This window comes from Triticum urartu, chromosome 7 (genome assembly GCF_003073215.2).
Source record: "Triticum urartu cultivar G1812 chromosome 7, Tu2.1, whole genome shotgun sequence".
Classification (NCBI taxonomy): Eukaryota; Viridiplantae; Streptophyta; class Magnoliopsida; order Poales; family Poaceae; genus Triticum; species Triticum urartu.
In genome coordinates, this window is record NC_053028.1 from 17,922,696 (window position 1) to 17,940,829 (window position 18,134).

The 18,134-nt window shown below is 46.2% G+C and overlaps 2 protein-coding genes and 1 pseudogene across 2 annotated transcripts; 1 reads left to right on the forward strand and 2 right to left on the reverse strand.

Annotated features, from left to right (window-relative positions):
- Positions 1–283: 283 nt before the first annotated feature.
- On the forward strand, positions 284–1,060 carry LOC125519999 (disease resistance protein RPP13-like). The gene has a single exon (XM_048684779.1). The coding sequence runs from the start codon at positions 284–286 to the stop codon at positions 1,058–1,060; it is 777 nt and encodes a 258-aa protein (XP_048540736.1).
- A 25-nt stretch (positions 1,061–1,085) lies between these two features.
- Positions 1,086–2,732, reverse strand: LOC125519998 (coniferyl alcohol acyltransferase-like). The gene has a single exon (XM_048684778.1). The coding sequence runs from the start codon at positions 2,179–2,181 to the stop codon at positions 1,108–1,110; it is 1,074 nt and encodes a 357-aa protein (XP_048540735.1). The 5' UTR covers positions 2,182–2,732; the 3' UTR covers positions 1,086–1,107.
- A 7,710-nt stretch (positions 2,733–10,442) lies between these two features.
- Positions 10,443–16,649, reverse strand: LOC125519997 (annotated as a pseudogene).
- Between the last annotated feature and the right edge of the window lie 1,485 nt (positions 16,650–18,134).

Genomic DNA, 18,134 nt, shown 5'->3' on the forward strand with positions numbered 1-18,134 from the left:
TTCGTTTACTAATGTACGTAATACACAAGAAATATGGCATCCAACCTATATGTGCTCTGCTTTGTTGCATGTGTTCCACCACACTGCAGAATTCCAGCATGGTACCAAGAGTTGTTCTGATGAACTTAATTTGTTTGGCAGGTTCATAAAAGACAAGTTCAAGACGATGTAGGCATTCCTAGTGGCTGCTGACAAAACGAAGAACAAAGACTTGCTACTGAAGGTGTGGGCAGAGCAAGTAAGATATCTAGCATATGGCATCGAGGATTGCCTTGATGAGTTTATGGTGCATGTGGGAAGCAAGAGCAGGTCTCAATGGTTGCTTAAGCTGAAAGACCGCCATCGGATTGCCAGCCAAATCCGTGATCTCAAAGCAAGAGTTGAAGAAGTCAGCAATAGGAACACACGCTATAACTTGATCACCGCTGATGCCTCCAGCAGCGTTGATGAGGTGAATTCCTACACGGAAGATATTTGCAGCTACTCAGCTAGCAACATTGATGAGGCAGAGCTTGTGGGCTTTGCTAAGGCTAAACAAGAGTTGATTGAGATGGTGGATGTCAACTCCATAGATGGTCTTTGCAAGGTGATATGTGTTGTTGGCATGGGCGGTTTAGGCAAGACTACTTTTGCAAGGAAGGCTTATGAAAGTAAGGAAGACATCGTGAATAAATTTTCTTGTTGTGCATGGGTCACCGTCTCACAGTCCTTTTCCAAGATAGATATGCTCAAGGACATGATTAGGCAACTTTTGGGTACCAGCTCGCTGAGGAAATGCTTGGAAGATCTTGAAGGGAAGGAAGTGCGAATAGAAAACCTTTCTGAGTATCTCACAAAGGAGTTAGTGGATATGAGGTTCTTTGTTCTTCTTGATGACTTGTGGACCATAGATGCATGCAAGTGGATCCAAGATATTGCTTTTCCTAGTAGAAACAACAAAGGCAGCCGAATAATAGTAACAACGCGAGATGCTGGCTTGGCTGAGCAATGCACTTCTGATTCTCTTATGATGTCACAACAGATCGCCACCAGCTTGATTGAGAACCCAGACATCTTCTGAGCACCAACAACAGAAACCACCCTCTGCCCTCGCCGCCCTCTCGCCCATTAGAACCGGCTACGCGGGCTGCCGTTGTCCTTAACAATTGATTCGTTGAGCCTGAGACCAAGGTGCTCGGCTGTGACCGGCGTAAAAATGCGCAGCTCGTCGGACTCCAGCGTGGCGGCGAGCTTCGGCCACACGCTTGCACTGACGATCCAGGCCCCGTCGCCTCGAGGCGTAGCCGCCATCTGTACGAACCCTGAGCATAGCCCCCTGCCGCGCGTTGTCGTCATCGCCATCGCGGCGTGGCCGAAGCCCAAGTCCGTGTCCATGGGGAACGAGGTCATGGCCGTCACAGCCACCGTCGGGCAGCCCAGCCCGATGTTGGACGCGTCCATGTAGGTGGCGCCGGACTTGTGCTGCTCCACCCAGTCAACCACCTCCTGGAAGCGGTCGCCGTACCCCGGCGCATCGATCAGTTCGCGCACCATGGACGCCACCTCCGGCAGAGGCTTCCGCTGGATCTCCTCCACGCCGTCCTCTCCCAGTACGAAGATGGACGCGTTGCCCACATAGCTGGTCGTCGCGAGGGCGCGGTGCTCTGGCGCCGTGAGTCGACGCCGCCCGTCCACCCACCAGCCCATGCGGCAGCGCGTGTCGGCCGCCCCAACCACGGCGGCTAGGGTCTTCCAGATGTACGCCGACACCGCCTGGACCCGCGTAGCGCGGCGGCCGTCTCCGTCTTGGCTCGCCATATCTCGAAGCCGGGAGATGGCCTGTGCCTCGAGGTAGTACAAGCGGTGGACGGAGCTCGCCTCGCTCGTCAGGACGTTGACCATGCGATCGGGGGTCAACGGCTTGAACGCGGCGAGCGAGGAGCTCCTCCTTGGTCTCCATGGCGTGGAGCTCGGGCGAAACAGCGAGCGGTCGTGGACCGGCCGGGCTCCCGGGGCGAGCCTGCCCGTCCGCGCGAGCTCCGACAACCCGCCGACGAGCCCGAGCATCGCGTGGCCGTCACCGAGCAGGTGGTTGTGGCCCCACGCCACAGAGAAGCCGTCGCACGCGAACGACACCAGCTGCACCGACAGCGGGACGTCGCCGCCGTAGGGCAGCGGGATCTTACTTACGGACAAGTCCATGCTGCTAAAGTCCAGGTCCGCCAGAGCGACGTCGGCCACGCCGACGATGAGCTCCGCAACTTGGTTGTTGCAAAGGATCTCCGGGAGGCCTGTGTGGGGATTAGCCACGATGCGCCCAGCATGGGGAAAATGTGGTCGAGCAAGAACGGCAACCCGGACTCGAAGGCGGCAACGACGGCGTGGAAGCCGCCGGCTGGAGGTCTCGGGTATATGCACACCAGTGACACCGGGAACGCCCCATGGAGAAGGTCAATGTTGGACACGCCAAGGACGTGCTCATTGACTGAAGAGTCGGAGGCCGAAACGAGGCGCCGGCTCATGACTCGGATATTCAGATCATGGCCCTTGTTGACGAAGCTGGCCATTACCACTCCAATATGCGTGTGCTTACTGCTAATAGCTCGATTTATTGGCTTACTGAGCCAGAGTTGTACGTACCTAATTAAGGCTTGGCAAACTACATAGAACAAGATGGGATGGAGTATATAGCAAGCTGTTCGTACAGTCCATTAATAATTCTTCAGATTTCAACAACGTTAACTATGAGTGTTAAAAAACAATCTTAACTATGAAAGTCGGCTCTCTCGGATCACTAATCGGATGTTTTTTTTGCAAAGCAGATTCACATCAAAAGTTTATCAGAAGTACAAAATACCTCAAACATAATAAAACATTGCATCGAGATCTGTGGATCACCGAACGACCAGTAATCGACACGCCGCTGTGGCCGCTCCCCTTCATAAATCGGAATCTTAACTATGAAAGTCAGCTCTCTCGGATCCCATATCTGGATGATGACTAAATTAAAACTTCTCTCAAGCCTTTGTATAATATTTATTAAGGAAAAACAATCTATAACTAGATCTGAAATTGCTCACTGCATCTTCACTAGGCATATTCCCTTCATAAATCAGAATCTTAACTATGGAAGTCAGCTCTCTCAATCATAAATCGGGATCAAGAAAAGTAGGTATCGACTTGACTAAATTAAAACTTCTCTCAAGTCTTTCTATAATATTTACTAAGATAAAACAATCTCTTAACTAGATCTGGGATTGCTCGCCGCATCTCCACTGAGCATATAAAATATCCCCTTCATGAATCAGAATCTTAACGATGAAAGTCAGCTCTCTCGGATCACAAATCGAGATCAAGAAAAGGATCGACTTGACTAAATTAAAACTTTTCTCAAGATAACATGTATCATACTCCCTCCGTTCCTTTATATAACATGTATTTTTTCGATAAAATTCATAATGTAAGGTGCATTTCTTTTTAATTTCCTTAATTCTGTTTTTATCCCTCCAAGTAAAAAGAAAGTATCTCTCTGATGATTGCATGTATTTCTCCATGTGCAAAAGAAGAAAAGTATCGCTCTCACATAGTAGATTTTCTTGACGAAAAGCCTATATATTAAGTATCATAGGTCCTTACAAACATATCTATATAACTGTTGGAATTACTGAACTTTAGCCCATTATTATATTTAATAATTCCTAGGGAAAGTTCATAGAGGTGCGCATTGATGTGGGCGGGTGGGAGGTAGGTGGCCGCCTGCCACGCGGCCCCGATGCGGACGAGTTGCGCGCTCGTTTGGTGTCCGCCGCGACCCAAACCTGCCGCAAGTTTGCGCTCGAAATGGGTCGGCACGGACACAAAACGGATAAGATAGGTCCATGTTGTCACGCGCTGGGCCGCCTCGTTTGTCCGTTTTATCCCAAACGGAGGCGACCGGACAGGATAGAGTCGCACGGTGGAGTTAGCCTCAGAAGCTGGAGTTGTAGAAGCGAATGAGGAACAATAGGCAAGATGAAGAAAATCGACTTACGGCAAAAGAGCGACTGTACATACAACCCGTGGCGAGCATGCGTACAGCCACAACCGAGCGAGTGGACCCTGTTCGACGGCCCGGCCCACTTGCGGCATTGCTAAAGGAGAAAGCTATATCTGCCTCGTTGGCGCGATATAGCTCTCGCGCTCTCCTACAGCATCCGGGTTTCCTCTCTCAACGATTAGCACCACTTGACGCGCTCTCAGTCATTCGCCACGTGTCGCGCTTTGGATGCTCCTTCCGGATTTTGTTTTTTTATTATTCCGCATGTGTTTTCGGCTTTTTAAACAGTTTTTTTTTCGAATTTTTTTGACGTTTTGGTTTTTCCCCGGTCTTCCTAGCTTTTCAATAAAAAAAATTTGAAAAAAAAACTTTGCGCGAAAAAACGTGTTTTTTTCCTTTCACGAAAGTCACGGTTTTTCTTCCGCGAGAGGCATGGTTGTGCTTTAGCGAGAGTCACGGCCGTGCCTTTCGGAAACGGAAAAAAATGTGTTTTCTATTTTTTGTTCTTTCGCGGGAGTCACGGTTTTGCTTCCGCGAGAGGCACGGTTGTGCTTTCGCGAGAGTCACGGCCGTGCCTCTCGGAAAGAGAAAAAAATACACGTTTTCTATTTTTTTTCTTACGCGAGAGTCACGGTTTTGCTTTCGCGAGAGGCACGGTTGTGCTTTCGCGAGAGTCACGACCGTGCCTCTCGCAAAGAGAAAAACTACACGTTTTCTGTTTTTTTTTCTTTCGCGAGAGTCACGATTTTGCTTTCGCGAGAGGCACGATTGTGCTTTCGCGAGAGTCACGGCCGTGCCTCTCGGAAACGGAAAAAAACGCGTTTTCTATTTTTTTTTCTTTCCATGAGAGTCACGATTTTGCTTCCACGAGAGGCACGGTTGTGATTTCGCGAGAGGCACGGGTGTGCCTCTTTCGGAAAGGGAAAAAATACCCTGCTCCCGGTTCGGTTTTTTCCCCCGGTTTTTTGTGAAAAAAAGTTTGTCAAAACCTATCAACATGGTATATAGTTTTGAAGATCTCGACGCAGGGAATCCAATGGTGAAAACAGTTCGAGATTTGGACGCACGGTTTAAGAGATAAAAACATTTTGAATAAACGGATCTACGAAAAAAGGAAAAACTCTCAAGTTGCGACAAGTGGCGCGCTGCACGCCACTTGTCACGACGTGGAAAAGTGGAGTGTTCTTTGCAACGTGTACTCCTTAATTAGTGATTTCGATCAATATGACAGCCTGAAGCGAGGTCGTGCTCCCCGTCCATGAAATGAAAATGGGTTGCAGACTCGGGGTTGAGGAGTCAGAAAGGCAAAAATTGATCCAGTTTTTAGAATGTGAAATTGCTCTTCTCCCCTTTCGAATTTCTCTATAGCTACGTAGCCACTCTATAGTAGAGCTAGTGTTCGTTACACTGTACGGCGACCTCCACTGCTTCTGCGACTATCTCAATGTTGCGGCTACCTTTCCTCCTCCGAAACACGTGAACTACACCTATCCATACGTGCCTTATAATTTTTCAAAATGATGTATTTTCAAATGCCACCCATTCATACTTCCCGATTGATTGCATTCATGCAATCAATTATTTTTCTTTTCACTGCTCTCTCGATTGGGATCCTTGACTTCATATGTGTTCGCTCAGCTGCTAGTACTATCCTGATAACGTGAAGGCTACAAAAACACCACAAAGAGTAGTGTGTCTTCTATAGACTGGTGAAGGTTGGTGAGCACATTATCTATCTCACTCATTTTCGGAATTTGCATCGTACTTGAGCCTTAATTGCCCTTTCTCGAAATAGGGCTGGCTACACATGAGCTAGCTCTGCCACCACATCTTTGTCTCGCCCAGGCCTCTACACTCAACATTGAGTTGCCAAGCTTGTGGGAGACGAGAATACACTGAAAACCAACACAATGGTCAATGTTATAGCGTCATATACCATCTGAAATTGTCGGAAGGAGTGACATCCTCGAATCTACATCAAAGCTACCCACTGCCCTTAGTGAGCTGGCCTTCAAGATTCCAATTGACATGTTATCATTGATTACAGGAAAGAATGTGGCCTACAACCTTCCGATTGTTCGTCGCTTGTAGCCATTCATGTTTGCTTTGGCAGAGAGAGGAAGCCCCACAATGCGGTCCATGACACAACAAGGTTGATGGAGATGGCTCTGGATGTGTTTTTCCCTACCGTAGAATATCGAAAAAGGATTATAGATAGGATTGCCTCGTTCCAGTCGAGGTAAAGGCATAAAAATTATTCAACAATAGATTTGATGTTTTGGGGGGTATATAGACGGAGGGCCAAAGATGCGTTCAAAGGGTACCAGTAGGTCCCACACGCCCTAGTAGAATTCCCTAGAGCTGGCCGCGGGGCATTAGCGAATTGTTAGCCCTGACTGCCCGTCTTTGCAGGTTCTTGGCTCTATAGCATTCTCATTATTATGAAAATCTCAGTGAGGATATTTTATGATTTTTATCGCTTTGTGAAATACCTTTTTTCTGTAAAGCAAAAAACAACATTTGACATTCTTTCAATAATAAGTTGCTCCAAAAAAGTGAAAAACGTTGTATAGAAGTGTGTATAAGTGGAAGAAATATGGCATGAACTTGACAAAAAAAAATATAGTTACCTTTGAGATGTATCAATGAATTACAATTCAAAGTGTTTTTTATGAACATAACTTAAAATTTAGCCATCAACTATTATTGCAATTTGAATTGGAGAGGAAAATATCAAGCCATTTTTTATGAAGTGATATTTCTCTTCTTCCCTCTTCAATTTAGCCACCTTGTAGTAGTTTGTCCCTGATTTGTACCGGAAGATTGATGTCTTCTGCCATTACCATAGCGTTACCGCTACATGCCCTCCTCAGAAATACGTGACATAAACCTCTTTTTACATCTTACTTTCTGCATCTAGGAGTAAAGGGCCCATGAGCCACGGTAAACCGTTTGAATTTACATGGCCACAACAATTACATTGAAACTATTTTGCCTCCGTTTTACTCCAGTTTGCAGAGTTAACTACAACAAGGAGCATGCATCCAGGAAAATCGCTTGGGTCAATACGCCTGACCTGGCATGCAAGCTATCATAGCTAAGAGCGTGCATGCAGCCAATTAAATTGCTGCAATCGTTTGAGATGGATGGAGGGGGTATATGATTTTTGGAGAAGATGTGTTTCCGTATGCCTCTCATCCATATTTCTCAACAAATTACATATCCAACCCATCACAATTCTCACTACTATGTCCCCTCTTTAGTGCTACGACTCTGTTCATGTTTGTTTGACTGCTATTACAATCCTTATAACATAGGTAGAGGCTACAAGAAGTAGCGACTCCGCATTTTATAAGTGTAGCTCATGCTTATAGAGAGAAATGTTGTTGAGCACATTAGCTATCCATCAATTAATTTTATGACCAAATCTTGGATTCTATGTTGTGCCCGAACCTTTATTTCCCTTTCTCTAGACAGGTATCGCAACACATGTGTGCTAATTGATGACCAAATCTTGGATTCTATGTTGTACTCGAACCTTTATTTCCCTTTCTCTAGACAGGTATCGCAACACATGTGTGCTCTGCTCCATTGTCTCCATCTAACCTTGGCATGTACACTCAATATTGAATATCAATTCTTGTGGGAGATGGTGTATTTGGATCCTTTGCAAAATACCAGAGCCATGCTCCCATTATAACCTCTCACACCAGCTGCATTTTGGGGAAGGAGTGAAATTCTTGGATATCTCCAAGATCCTGCCTCCAGCCCCATCGCATCGGCCTTCAAGATTGCAACTGAGGTGGATCCTCTGATTCTCGCAAGAGAGTAGCGTAGTGCTATCTTTCTTCTGGAAAGACTTTTCCACTTTTGATCCTTGTTAGGTTGTAAAACTTCTCCTTTTTACAATGAATGGCAGAGCTTCAGCTTGTTTGGCAAATTAACTCGGGAATCCCTAGTCGCCGGCCTCCGACCCCCTCCCCTCCCTCCTCCCCACTCGCCACCGCCGGCTCGCGCGGACGGGCGAAGCCCTGTCTGCGTCGGCGGTGGCGGGGCATCTCTTCCCCTGCTCTATCACGGGCTGGCGGGGGCCGGCGTGGACGGGTGGTGGCGCAGCGCGAGCAGAGGGCGCGGCGGCAGCGGGACTGGTGCTTGGCGGCCGTGCGAAGGGCTCTGTGGTGGTGGTCCTTGCGCGTGCGCGGGCGGGGGTTCCTTTTCGCGCGGCGCCGGATCTGTGGCGGCGGCCACTGACGGGTGGCGCACCGGCTCCCCTGCGGTGGGTGGCCGATGCTGATGCGGAAGGCCGCCATGCCTGGCCGCGTTGGCGGCGGGCTCGGAGCTGGCTCCGGGGGTCTCCCCGTTGGCCCCTTGGAGCGGATCTAACGGCGGCCCCCTCCCCTGCGCCTCTTCTTGCCTCGCCGGTCTGCGGGGCGGGCCTCAATGTGCCCGGTGCTCACGGCTTGTTGGGGATGGAGGGTTTGGAGGGCTGGACCGGGGGAAACCCTTGGTCTGCGGCTGCGTCCACGGTGCCGGCGACGCTCCGGCGTCTCCTCTAGGGGCGACATCGAGGTCCTCCCCCACCCTCTTCCTCCGTGACCTGGGCGAAAGCCCAAACCGTTCGGTTGGGTGGTGATGGCGCTTTGGCGTCGTGGTCCTTCTTGAAGGCGCCACCTTTGGTCGGCGGATGGGTGGTCGAGGCTTCACAGGTGGAGGGATGTCTTCCTCAGTGGTGTTCCGGCTCGGCTGCTTTCGATCGACATTGATCCGGGCTGCGGTGGTGATGAAGTATGGGATGTGGCGGTGCGAGGTGAGGCGGCCGTGCTTGCGTCCTCTCCATGGCATCTTGTTGGTCTGGCCTTCCGCTCGGGTGAGCGGCTTTACCTGCTGACGGCGTCTTCGGAGGTAGAGACGGCTAGTGGATCGGCATTGTTTGGGCCTCGGTGGAGTTGACAGTGCGTGGCCTCCTCCGGCTGCGGGTTACTTCCTTGTCTTTGTCGTGTCGTAGGCAGGATCGGGTTAGCCGAGTTAGCAGTTCTTTTCTTTACCATTCTTGCCCTTTTCTTTCTGTTGTTGTATGTCTGTTGTATGCTGGATGTGGTGCTTTATAATATAAAGCGGAGGGAAACCCTTTTTCTTAATTAACTCCAAAAAATAGCATGCCATGTCCTACGAAGAAACTCAAGTCTTGTTCCATCCTAGTCAGGGAACATTTGTAGTTTGCATTCGTGGTAAGATGCAGGGCGCGCGAAACACGAATATCCATTTCAGCACTCGAACCCATCTAATTTTGGTGAACAGTAAAATTTAAAAGTACTAGAAAATTTCAAAAAACTCATAATTTCTTTTGCATGGAAGGTGTTCTAGTGTATGATGTGGATGCCAATTTTCTGCGCACATCTGACTAGCTCTCAAAAAACGGTCTGAACAATGCATGAACAGTAGTAAACTTTTTCACAGACCCCATTTCTTTTATCCTGAGAGCTACTCAGAGGTCCGAGTGTGCTGAAAATTGGCAGGGACATCATGCACTCAAAATTCTTCCATGAAAAAACAAAATTTAGATGTTTTTGAATTAATAGCAGTGCAAAAAATATATAGAACAAACATAATTTGTTTAAAAGGCACTGAATAAAATGAAAAAAAAATCTAGAACATAAAATGGCCCATGGAAGACCACCCATGGCGCGCGGTTGCTGCGTTTGGCGGAGCAGCGTCCAACGGACCAAGTCAAGCGCGCACGCTTGGCGTCCGGTGATTAGTTTGGTGAGGCGAGCGACGGTCAGTCTCCCGGTCTTTGTCATAGTCAGTCTGCTGATTGCTCAATTTAGCCTGCAGGTTCATGGAACTATCGACAGTTGAAATGGGGAAACATGGTCACAAATTACAGATGGAAAATACTGCTCCCAAAATAAACCTATGTGTTTCGTGTGCCGTCGCGTGGCCTTTTGCTGACAAACTGTAATTGGCAAAGCGAAACGGAGGCGCATTATTTCACAAACTCAAATTTTGAGGAAATGGGATGACAGCAAATGCAATCAGCATTACAAACAAGCACAGGCGTAATGGCAGCACGAATTTGAGAGCAATTAATCATCTTCAAGAAAACTGAGTGCTAGAAACAGAGTAAGTCTGTAGTCTCATCAGGCTGATTTTGTACTATGTAAGGGACTGGTCCGCTCCGCACTACTGACCACATGGAGTCAGAGCGTTCATTGCCGTTCTGCAGCGAAATCAACTGTTGGAGGCAGCTCACAGCAAGGCCGTGGTGACTTCAGGCCACCATAACAACTCACAAGTCAAATGAAGTTTGACATGAGTCACCATAACAACTCACAAGTCACAACATGCGCATATTATTACACAACTCACAAGAACACCAGGTTCACTTCACCATCATTCACTAGCTCGATGGCCTTATTATTCATAGGTGGCTTTCGGAGGACGGCACCAAGATGATCAGAGCAAGTAAGGATCACAGATCTTGATTAAGCCGACGGCACCAAGATGATCACAGCAAGTAAGGATCACAGATCTTGATTAAGCCAGTGTCCATCCATGCATCAAATTCGAATCCTCTAGGTGATGAAACTTACATCATGCCCCAAATTTACAGAAGCCACTTGTAATAGGCCCTAGCATTTTGCAGGAGAGACCCTAAAGGTTTTGTTTCATTACAAACAAGGCCAAAATTTGGACAAGTCGGGGGAATTTCGGCCAGAAATTTTGGCAGCATAACGCGTTGGTGAGGAAGCATCCAATTCAATAAGAAATGATGATGTCAATATTCATTTCAAAATTTGTTCATGCCCTCCAAGTCAGCCAGTACAGTGGATGGCCCTTACCCCTACCAAATCATTTACACAGACATCTAGAGCAAGCTAATCCAACACCGCCACAAACTAAAAAGAAAAGCTTCCACTACCCACCGCTGGCCCTTCCTTCCTTGTGTTGTCATTCTTCTCTTTGGATGAATAGTCACAACATAGGTATCGATGCGTGGCGGCGGCAACGACCTAACATGTTGCATCCGACCTGAGACCTTCCCAGGTGCCCCAACACCCGTTTTGAAGCCCTCGGGTTGGCGGAGCAGTTGCAAACATTGTGTGTAGCCTATGCTTCCGAGATACTGGGTTGTTCTCTACAACCAACCTCTCTGCCAACATATTCCAAGAGTTAATAAAACCTCTCTGCGTGAAGGAAGAAAGTCGCAAGTTCAGAGAAAGTAGTAATAACAAGACCTTCAGATCAAGACCTCTAGTCAACTATGTAAAAATGCCTCCAGTGAACATATCAACCAATAAGATCAACATCCATCATGTTTACGAAATGATGAAATACTCAGAAGGAAATCACTTTGAGCAAAGTTGAACAAAGGAACAGAAAAAGGCATAGGAATTGGGTGGAATGCAAACTGGAAACCCTACAGGCTTCCTTTGGTCTTGGTGGATGTAGTGTTTCCCATAAAAAAAACCTTCCGTTTCCTAAGGAAACCGTACAGACTTCACAGGAAAATTTTCATATCATCCAATCTCATTGCTACCCGCCACAATCTACCCTCCGTTATTTGTATCTCATCCTTTCCAGCAGACTAATCTCCAATGTAAAACAAGGAAAGGCATCCAGTTATGCAATGCCCATAATAAAACTATTGATGGCAGGAAAAGTGCTCCAGTGGACCAAGAGTCCATTGTTGGCTAAAGTCAGCCGTAGAATAATAAGCTGCTCCAAATGATAGGAGTCTGAGCAAAGAAAAGCCAAGCACAAGAATATCATGCTACAATACAGACCAGACAACCTACAAAAACTATCAATAACATGAAGCAAAATTCGTCTCCGTGCATACCTCTTGGACCACACTATTCCCAGGAGGTAGGGGTCATCTCGCGAGTCTCAATGCCAAGTGATCAAGGAGAATTGATTCAACTCATTAAACTGTCTAGCATCGAGGTTAAAAGGAAACACGCACCAGGATATTCTGGCGTCTCTTGCAGTTGTCATGCCACCCCTCCTGAGTCCTCCATTTGTATCTTCCTGCACCTCCAGCTGAACCTGAATGCATATACAATACAGAGAACTAGTTCATTCCATCAGTCTGAGATGTAGCAGCCAGGAACTGTAAATGTATGTGTAAATATTGCCAGGAACTGTAAGTATTGAAAATGTAACATGATGGCTACATAAACAAAACGAGATGTGGCGTGTTGTGCTGACCACTTTGAAGTATGATCTCTTCCGAGTCGCCTCCTTAAATCCAAGTGTCTGGCTGTCTGCTATGCCCATATATAATCAGGTGCGGCTTAAAAATGCGTGGGCACGTACTGAAAGGAAACCAAATCGAGCCAACACAAAAAAGAAACAGAGCAAGATTTGAGGCGTACCTGCAGAGTGTAGCTTGTGGTGGAACTGGCAGGATTCAGTCAGCATGAATTGTAAGTGTAGAGCAGGTCATCTTGGCTGTTACACACACACACACACAAAAACCCGACAGAGTACAGATTAATTAGCACATCGCACTCCATATCTTCTATGTACTACTAGTTGAACGAAAGAGAATCAATTAGCTGACCTGATGTTTGGCGTCACTACCGCTGCTTCAGGCTTAGCATGGGGAGATGACGATTCCTCCATTGCTTCTTCCACTTGGACGACGACACCCCCCAGGTCGTGATGGTTCCGGTCCCTCTCCAGTCGCAGCACGGGACTGTTGGTATGTGCATCCACTTCACTTTGCAGCATATCAAGCTTCGCCTCTTGACCAAGGAAACAGAGTGAGATCTCCTTGAGCTTTGGAAGCTGGTTGACTCCAATAATTCCTGATTCCAATTTGCACCAACTGATACCTATCATTGCCAGCTGGGGTGAGGTGCCAACCTCAAATCTCACCTCTCTCAGTTGATCCAGAACCTGAATTTCAAGTTTCTTGAGATTTGGGAATGCTCCCGTTTTGAACACTAACTTTTCCCCAATGTAAGAGCTCTTTCCAAGACGAAGCTGCATGAGGTTGGGAAGTGGCCCTAGTATTTCCATGATTTTACCTCCTTCCTTTATTGTGCTGCCCACTAAGTAAAGCTTGACCAAATGCATCAGACTGCCAACCCAGCCAGGAACCTCTCCAAGGCATCCATCCAACTTCAGACTCCTCAACAGGGGAGGAGGAGAGGAAACGACATGCAGCCACTCGAGTGAACCAACCACTTCAAGAGAGCGGAGGCAAGTGAGCTTCTCAATGGCATCACAAAGTACCTTGCACTTTTTCTTGGTGGCCCCTTTTGTTACCACGTTCAGTTTTCTCAGCTGCACGAGCCCACCTAGCTCTTCAATTGCCTTGCAACTAGTTCGTCTGATGTCCACAATCTCTAGTATTTGCAGCTCTTTCAGTTTGCCGATTCCTTTTGGCACCTTCACACCATGTGACTCTGACCAACGGCTAGACCATGCCATGTGTAGCTCGGCAATTACCTCAGCACGATCACTGGGATCAAACAAAGGTGTGAAAAATATGGGTAGACAAGATGTGGCCAGCAAGCAATTCTTGGGGTCATCCAAGTCAAAGTATCTGTAGAATCTATTTCTGGTACAACGGAGACTGTGTAGACTCTTGAGTTTACAAATCTCAGTTGGCAGTTCTGTAATATAACTGTCTCTAATGTTCAAAGTCCGCAAGCCTTGTAATTTCCCTATGGATCTAGGAACTTTATAAATATGTGAATATCCTTGAGGATCAGAAAAATTCAGATACTTCAAGTGGCGAAACAATCCTATGTTACTGATATCCTTTTGTGTGACTTGAAACTGTGCATTCTCTAGATCCAAGGCCCGGAGCATTCTCATGTCAGATGAACAAACTGAAGATGATGGCTTCAATGGTCTCTCACTAAACATGGTTAATGACCGGACATGGCTCCAGTCCATGCCTGTATTTTGGGACACTAGTCACATTATCTTGTGCCAAGTAAACAAAATTTTCACCCCTAGAAATCGAGATCATGACATCACGCACAACATCATGGACTCTACAGCTCTTAACAATTCCTTCTATGTTCACTCTTGATGGTTGAATCATGCTTCGGTTGACTAGCTCATTAAAGTAGCATGTGCCCACATCCTCAATCCTCACCCCAGCTGCGGCTCTAACAAACCCCTCTGCTATCCATCTCTCTATCAGACGTCTCCTTTTGATCTCAAAATCCTCAGGAAAGATGCTTAGATACAAAAAGCATGACTTCAGATGAGATGGCAAGTGATTGTAGCTTAGAGTAACTATCCTCCTCATTGCTTCAAGGCTAGGGTTGACTTCCAGCTCTGAGGGGATTTGATTATAGATACTTTCCCACTCTGTTACCTTTTTGGTGGAAAGCATGCCTCCTATAGTGAGTAAAGCCAACGGTAGACCCCCACACTTCTTTACTATTCTCTTGACCACAGTCATCATTTCCTTATCATTTTTCATGTCTTCATGTGTTTTCCTACTCTTTCTTAGTAGCAAATGTGTGGCATCCTCGATTTGCAAGTGCTTAAGGTGGTAGATAAGAGAATCAGAAGTGCATTGCTCAGCCAAGCCAGCATCTCGTGTTGTTACTATTATTCGGCTGCCTTCGTTGTTTCTACTAGGAAAAGCAATATCTTGGATCCACTTGCATGCATCTATGGTCCACAAGTCATCAAGAACAACAAAGTACCTCTTATCCACTAAATCCTTTTTGAGATACTCAGAGAGATTTTCTATTCGCACTTCCTTCCCTTCAAGATCCTCCAAGCATTTCCTCAGCGAGTTGGTACCCAAAAGTTGCCTAATCATGTCCTTGAGAATCTCTATCTTGGAAAAGGACTGTGAGACGGTGACCCATGCACAACAAGAAAAATTATTCGCAATGTCTTCCTTACTTTCATAAGCCTTCCTTGCAAGAGTAGTCTTGCCTAAACCGCCCATGCCAACGACACATATCACCTTGCAAAGACCATCTCTGGAGTTGACATCCACCATCGCAATCAATTCTTGTTTAGCCTTAGCAAAGCCCACAAGCTCTGCCTCATCAATGTTGCTAGCTGAGTGGCTGCGAATATCTTCCGTGTAGGAATTCACCTCATCAATGCTGCTGGAGGCATCAGCGGTGATCAAGTTATAGCGTGTGTTCCTGTTGCTCACTTCTTCAACTCTTGCTTTGAGATCACGGATTTGGCTGACAATCCGATGGCGGTCTTTCAGCTTGAGCAGCCGTCGAGACCGGCTGTGGCTTCCCACATGCACCATAAACTCATCAAGGCAATCCTCAATACCATAGGCTAGGTCCCTCACTTGCTTAGCCCACACCTGCAGTAGCCTGTTATTTTCCTTGGTTGCTTCGGCGGTCACCAGAAACGCATGCATCGTCTCTAGCTCATCTTTCATAAACCTGCCAAACGAGTTAAGTTCATTAGAACAATCTACAGCTGGTTGGAACACATGCGGACGCCACTGTGAGTGTGTGGGTGATTTGGCATACCAGATGTCCTTGCGGACGCCCATGAGAAGGCTCATCTCGGTGGCCGCGGCGGAGGCGGCCACGCTGATGACAGCGCCCAGCATGGATCTCGCCATGCTCACCACCGTGCTCGCCATGATCTCCGGCCGGCGTTGCTATCTAGCACTAGATTAGAATGCAGACTGCAGAGTCGAGTGCAGCTGGATCGGAGAGGGGAAGAGAAGAGATAGCTACGAGCGTTTACTTGACTCTCCACCTCTCCGGTCTCCTGATCCAATAATTGAGTCGCACTGCATTCCCATTCCATTGAGCCGACAGTAGCCGCTGCTGCAAAATAGTGCTCCCATTGGGGCTCGTGCATGGACTGGACGGGCAGCAACAGTGAGTGCACTAGTGCTAATTGCAGTCTATGTTTTGATTCCTTCTCTTTCTCCTTTTTCTGGTTGCAAGTTCAAATGATAGCTGTTCCTTTTACAATTTTGTCTCGTCCTGCAACCCCATACAAAGTAACAACAATATTTGCTTCAAATAACAATAATATTACTTACATACTGTTGATCTTTTTTGAAAAATAAATTAAGTATTTTAGGGCAAAAAAGAAAAACAAACAAGCATAGAGCTTAGTGGGAATCTTACTGTTTTACTCGTGACCATACACAGAGGGTCAATAATGATCTGAACCTCTCTGGCCCAGCTCAGACTAACTAGATCAACTTTATTCATAGCACGGGATTACCGGACGCATGATTGGGGTGCATAATACTCCCTCCGGTCTTTTTTACTCTGCACATTGGATTTGCCGAAAGTCAAACTTTGTTAAGTTTGACCAAATTTATATTAGAAATTATTAGCATCTATACTATCTAATAAATATAATATGAAAATATATTCTGAGATGAATCTAATGATATTGTGTTGTTATGTAAATGTCAATAATTTTTTATATAAACTTGGTCAAAGTTGGATGAGATTGACTTCAGACAAACCTAATATGCAGAGTAAAAAGGACCGGAAGGAGTACTTGTCGTGGTTTTAATAGTTGTGTTGAGATGATGATCTAGCTTGCCTGATTCGTTGTGAACTATGAATATGAATATATGAGTGAGGGAGTTATTTTGGCTCCCATGCATACTCCAGGTTCTTGTACTAATTTGTGTGCATACTAGTAAGAATTAGATGAGTCTAGACTTAGAAATGGATATTCGAATTAGATTAGTTTCTTTCTTTGCGTGTAGAGTAATTTTCATGTTTTTATATACCTCGGGTTCTGCACATCGTTAACATCGGGCTAAGGGAATGTTTGTCATTTTATTTTACCGCATATATGTGTTTATTACTTAGTCTAACTTAATTTCAAAAATTCAACAACCTGAAATTGTGAACCATGTGTTTCGTAGAATACAAGAACAATCACAAATATCTTCCAAATTTTGATAAAAACCACATCTCACTCAAACTTAGAATAAATAGACACTTGCTTCCAAAATTTATAATATTAGTCTTGATGTAGCTTTTCTTTCCTCTCTCGCAAGGCGACTAGGGAAAGTGTTCCTTACCTTGATTTCCGCCGACAAGCCTGTGGATTCGTCTCCCCTCCTCATGCCGCTCCAGCAGCCGGTGGCGAGTAGAAGAGTATTGGTGCCTCGGCTCTGGCAAGTAGATATATAGGTAGGGTTTTAGTCCTCGCAGGAGCGACGTTCAAACTGATGGCGGCGATTGTTCTTCCAGTCAGTCTTCCAGGCTCCAATCCAACTCAAGTTCATCCATCAACACAGGCAAGACAGGCATCCGACATAGTTCCTTCCAGCCCCTCTGGGCGGCGAGGTTAGGGGTGTCGAGTTCTTCAGATCAATAAAAGGAGTCTACATTGATGATTGCGACTCTAAGGCGCTGGTCCTTAGGGGCACGTGCATGAAGACTTTCATGTGGCAGCGAACCACGGTGTCGGGGATTAAATCCCTCCTCGCCCATAGCCTTCCACAGGATGAGTGCCTTTACTTTTCCCCCTAAGGGTAGGAAAATGGGAGCAATGTTGCGTGGAGGTGGAAGGCCTACGGGTCGTCAACTTCTTTCTCGGAGAAGGAACAATGACGCCATCTGAGGAATAAGCATTGACTAACTCTATGCGAGCAGTCACGGCAAGTGGCTATCATCGACAAGGTCGACGAATCATCTCTGGTATTGGAGCGACGATGGTGGCTCGTTCAGGCGGCGACATTAATCGTACGGTGGTCCATGGAACTTGATGTATTTCATTATGTTTGATGTGATTTGTATTTTCGATGAATCTTTATATTAGATACGATCCTTTTCGCAAAAAATAACATAAAATATATAATATTAACTATAATATTAATAAATTCAGCATTAAGAAAATCAACAACATATGGTTGTCGAGTTTGTCCAAATCCACCAGTAAATTCGGCATCGAGCAACTCATAAGCAACTCAAGAAAGATCTTATTGAGCATATGTGGCGGTTAAAGGGAACATACATGTCAATTGAATTCAAGTTTGAACTATTTTATTTCCAAACATGGTTGTATTGTAATATTTACATTTGAACTGCTGTCGCATTTTAATATTTTCCCTACACAAAGATTTGATATGCTATTGCTTTTAGTGGTTCACACTTAAAGGGAAAAATTGGGAAAAAAT

Bases quoted from the DNA above. Each gene is read 5' to 3' on its own strand.
- LOC125519998 (XM_048684778.1), bottom strand. From the start codon at position 2,181: ATGGACTTGTCCGTAAGTAAGATCCCGCTGCCCTACGGCGGCGACGTC.
- LOC125519999 (XM_048684779.1), top strand. From the start codon at position 284: ATGGTGCATGTGGGAAGCAAGAGCAGGTCTCAATGGTTGCTTAAGCTG.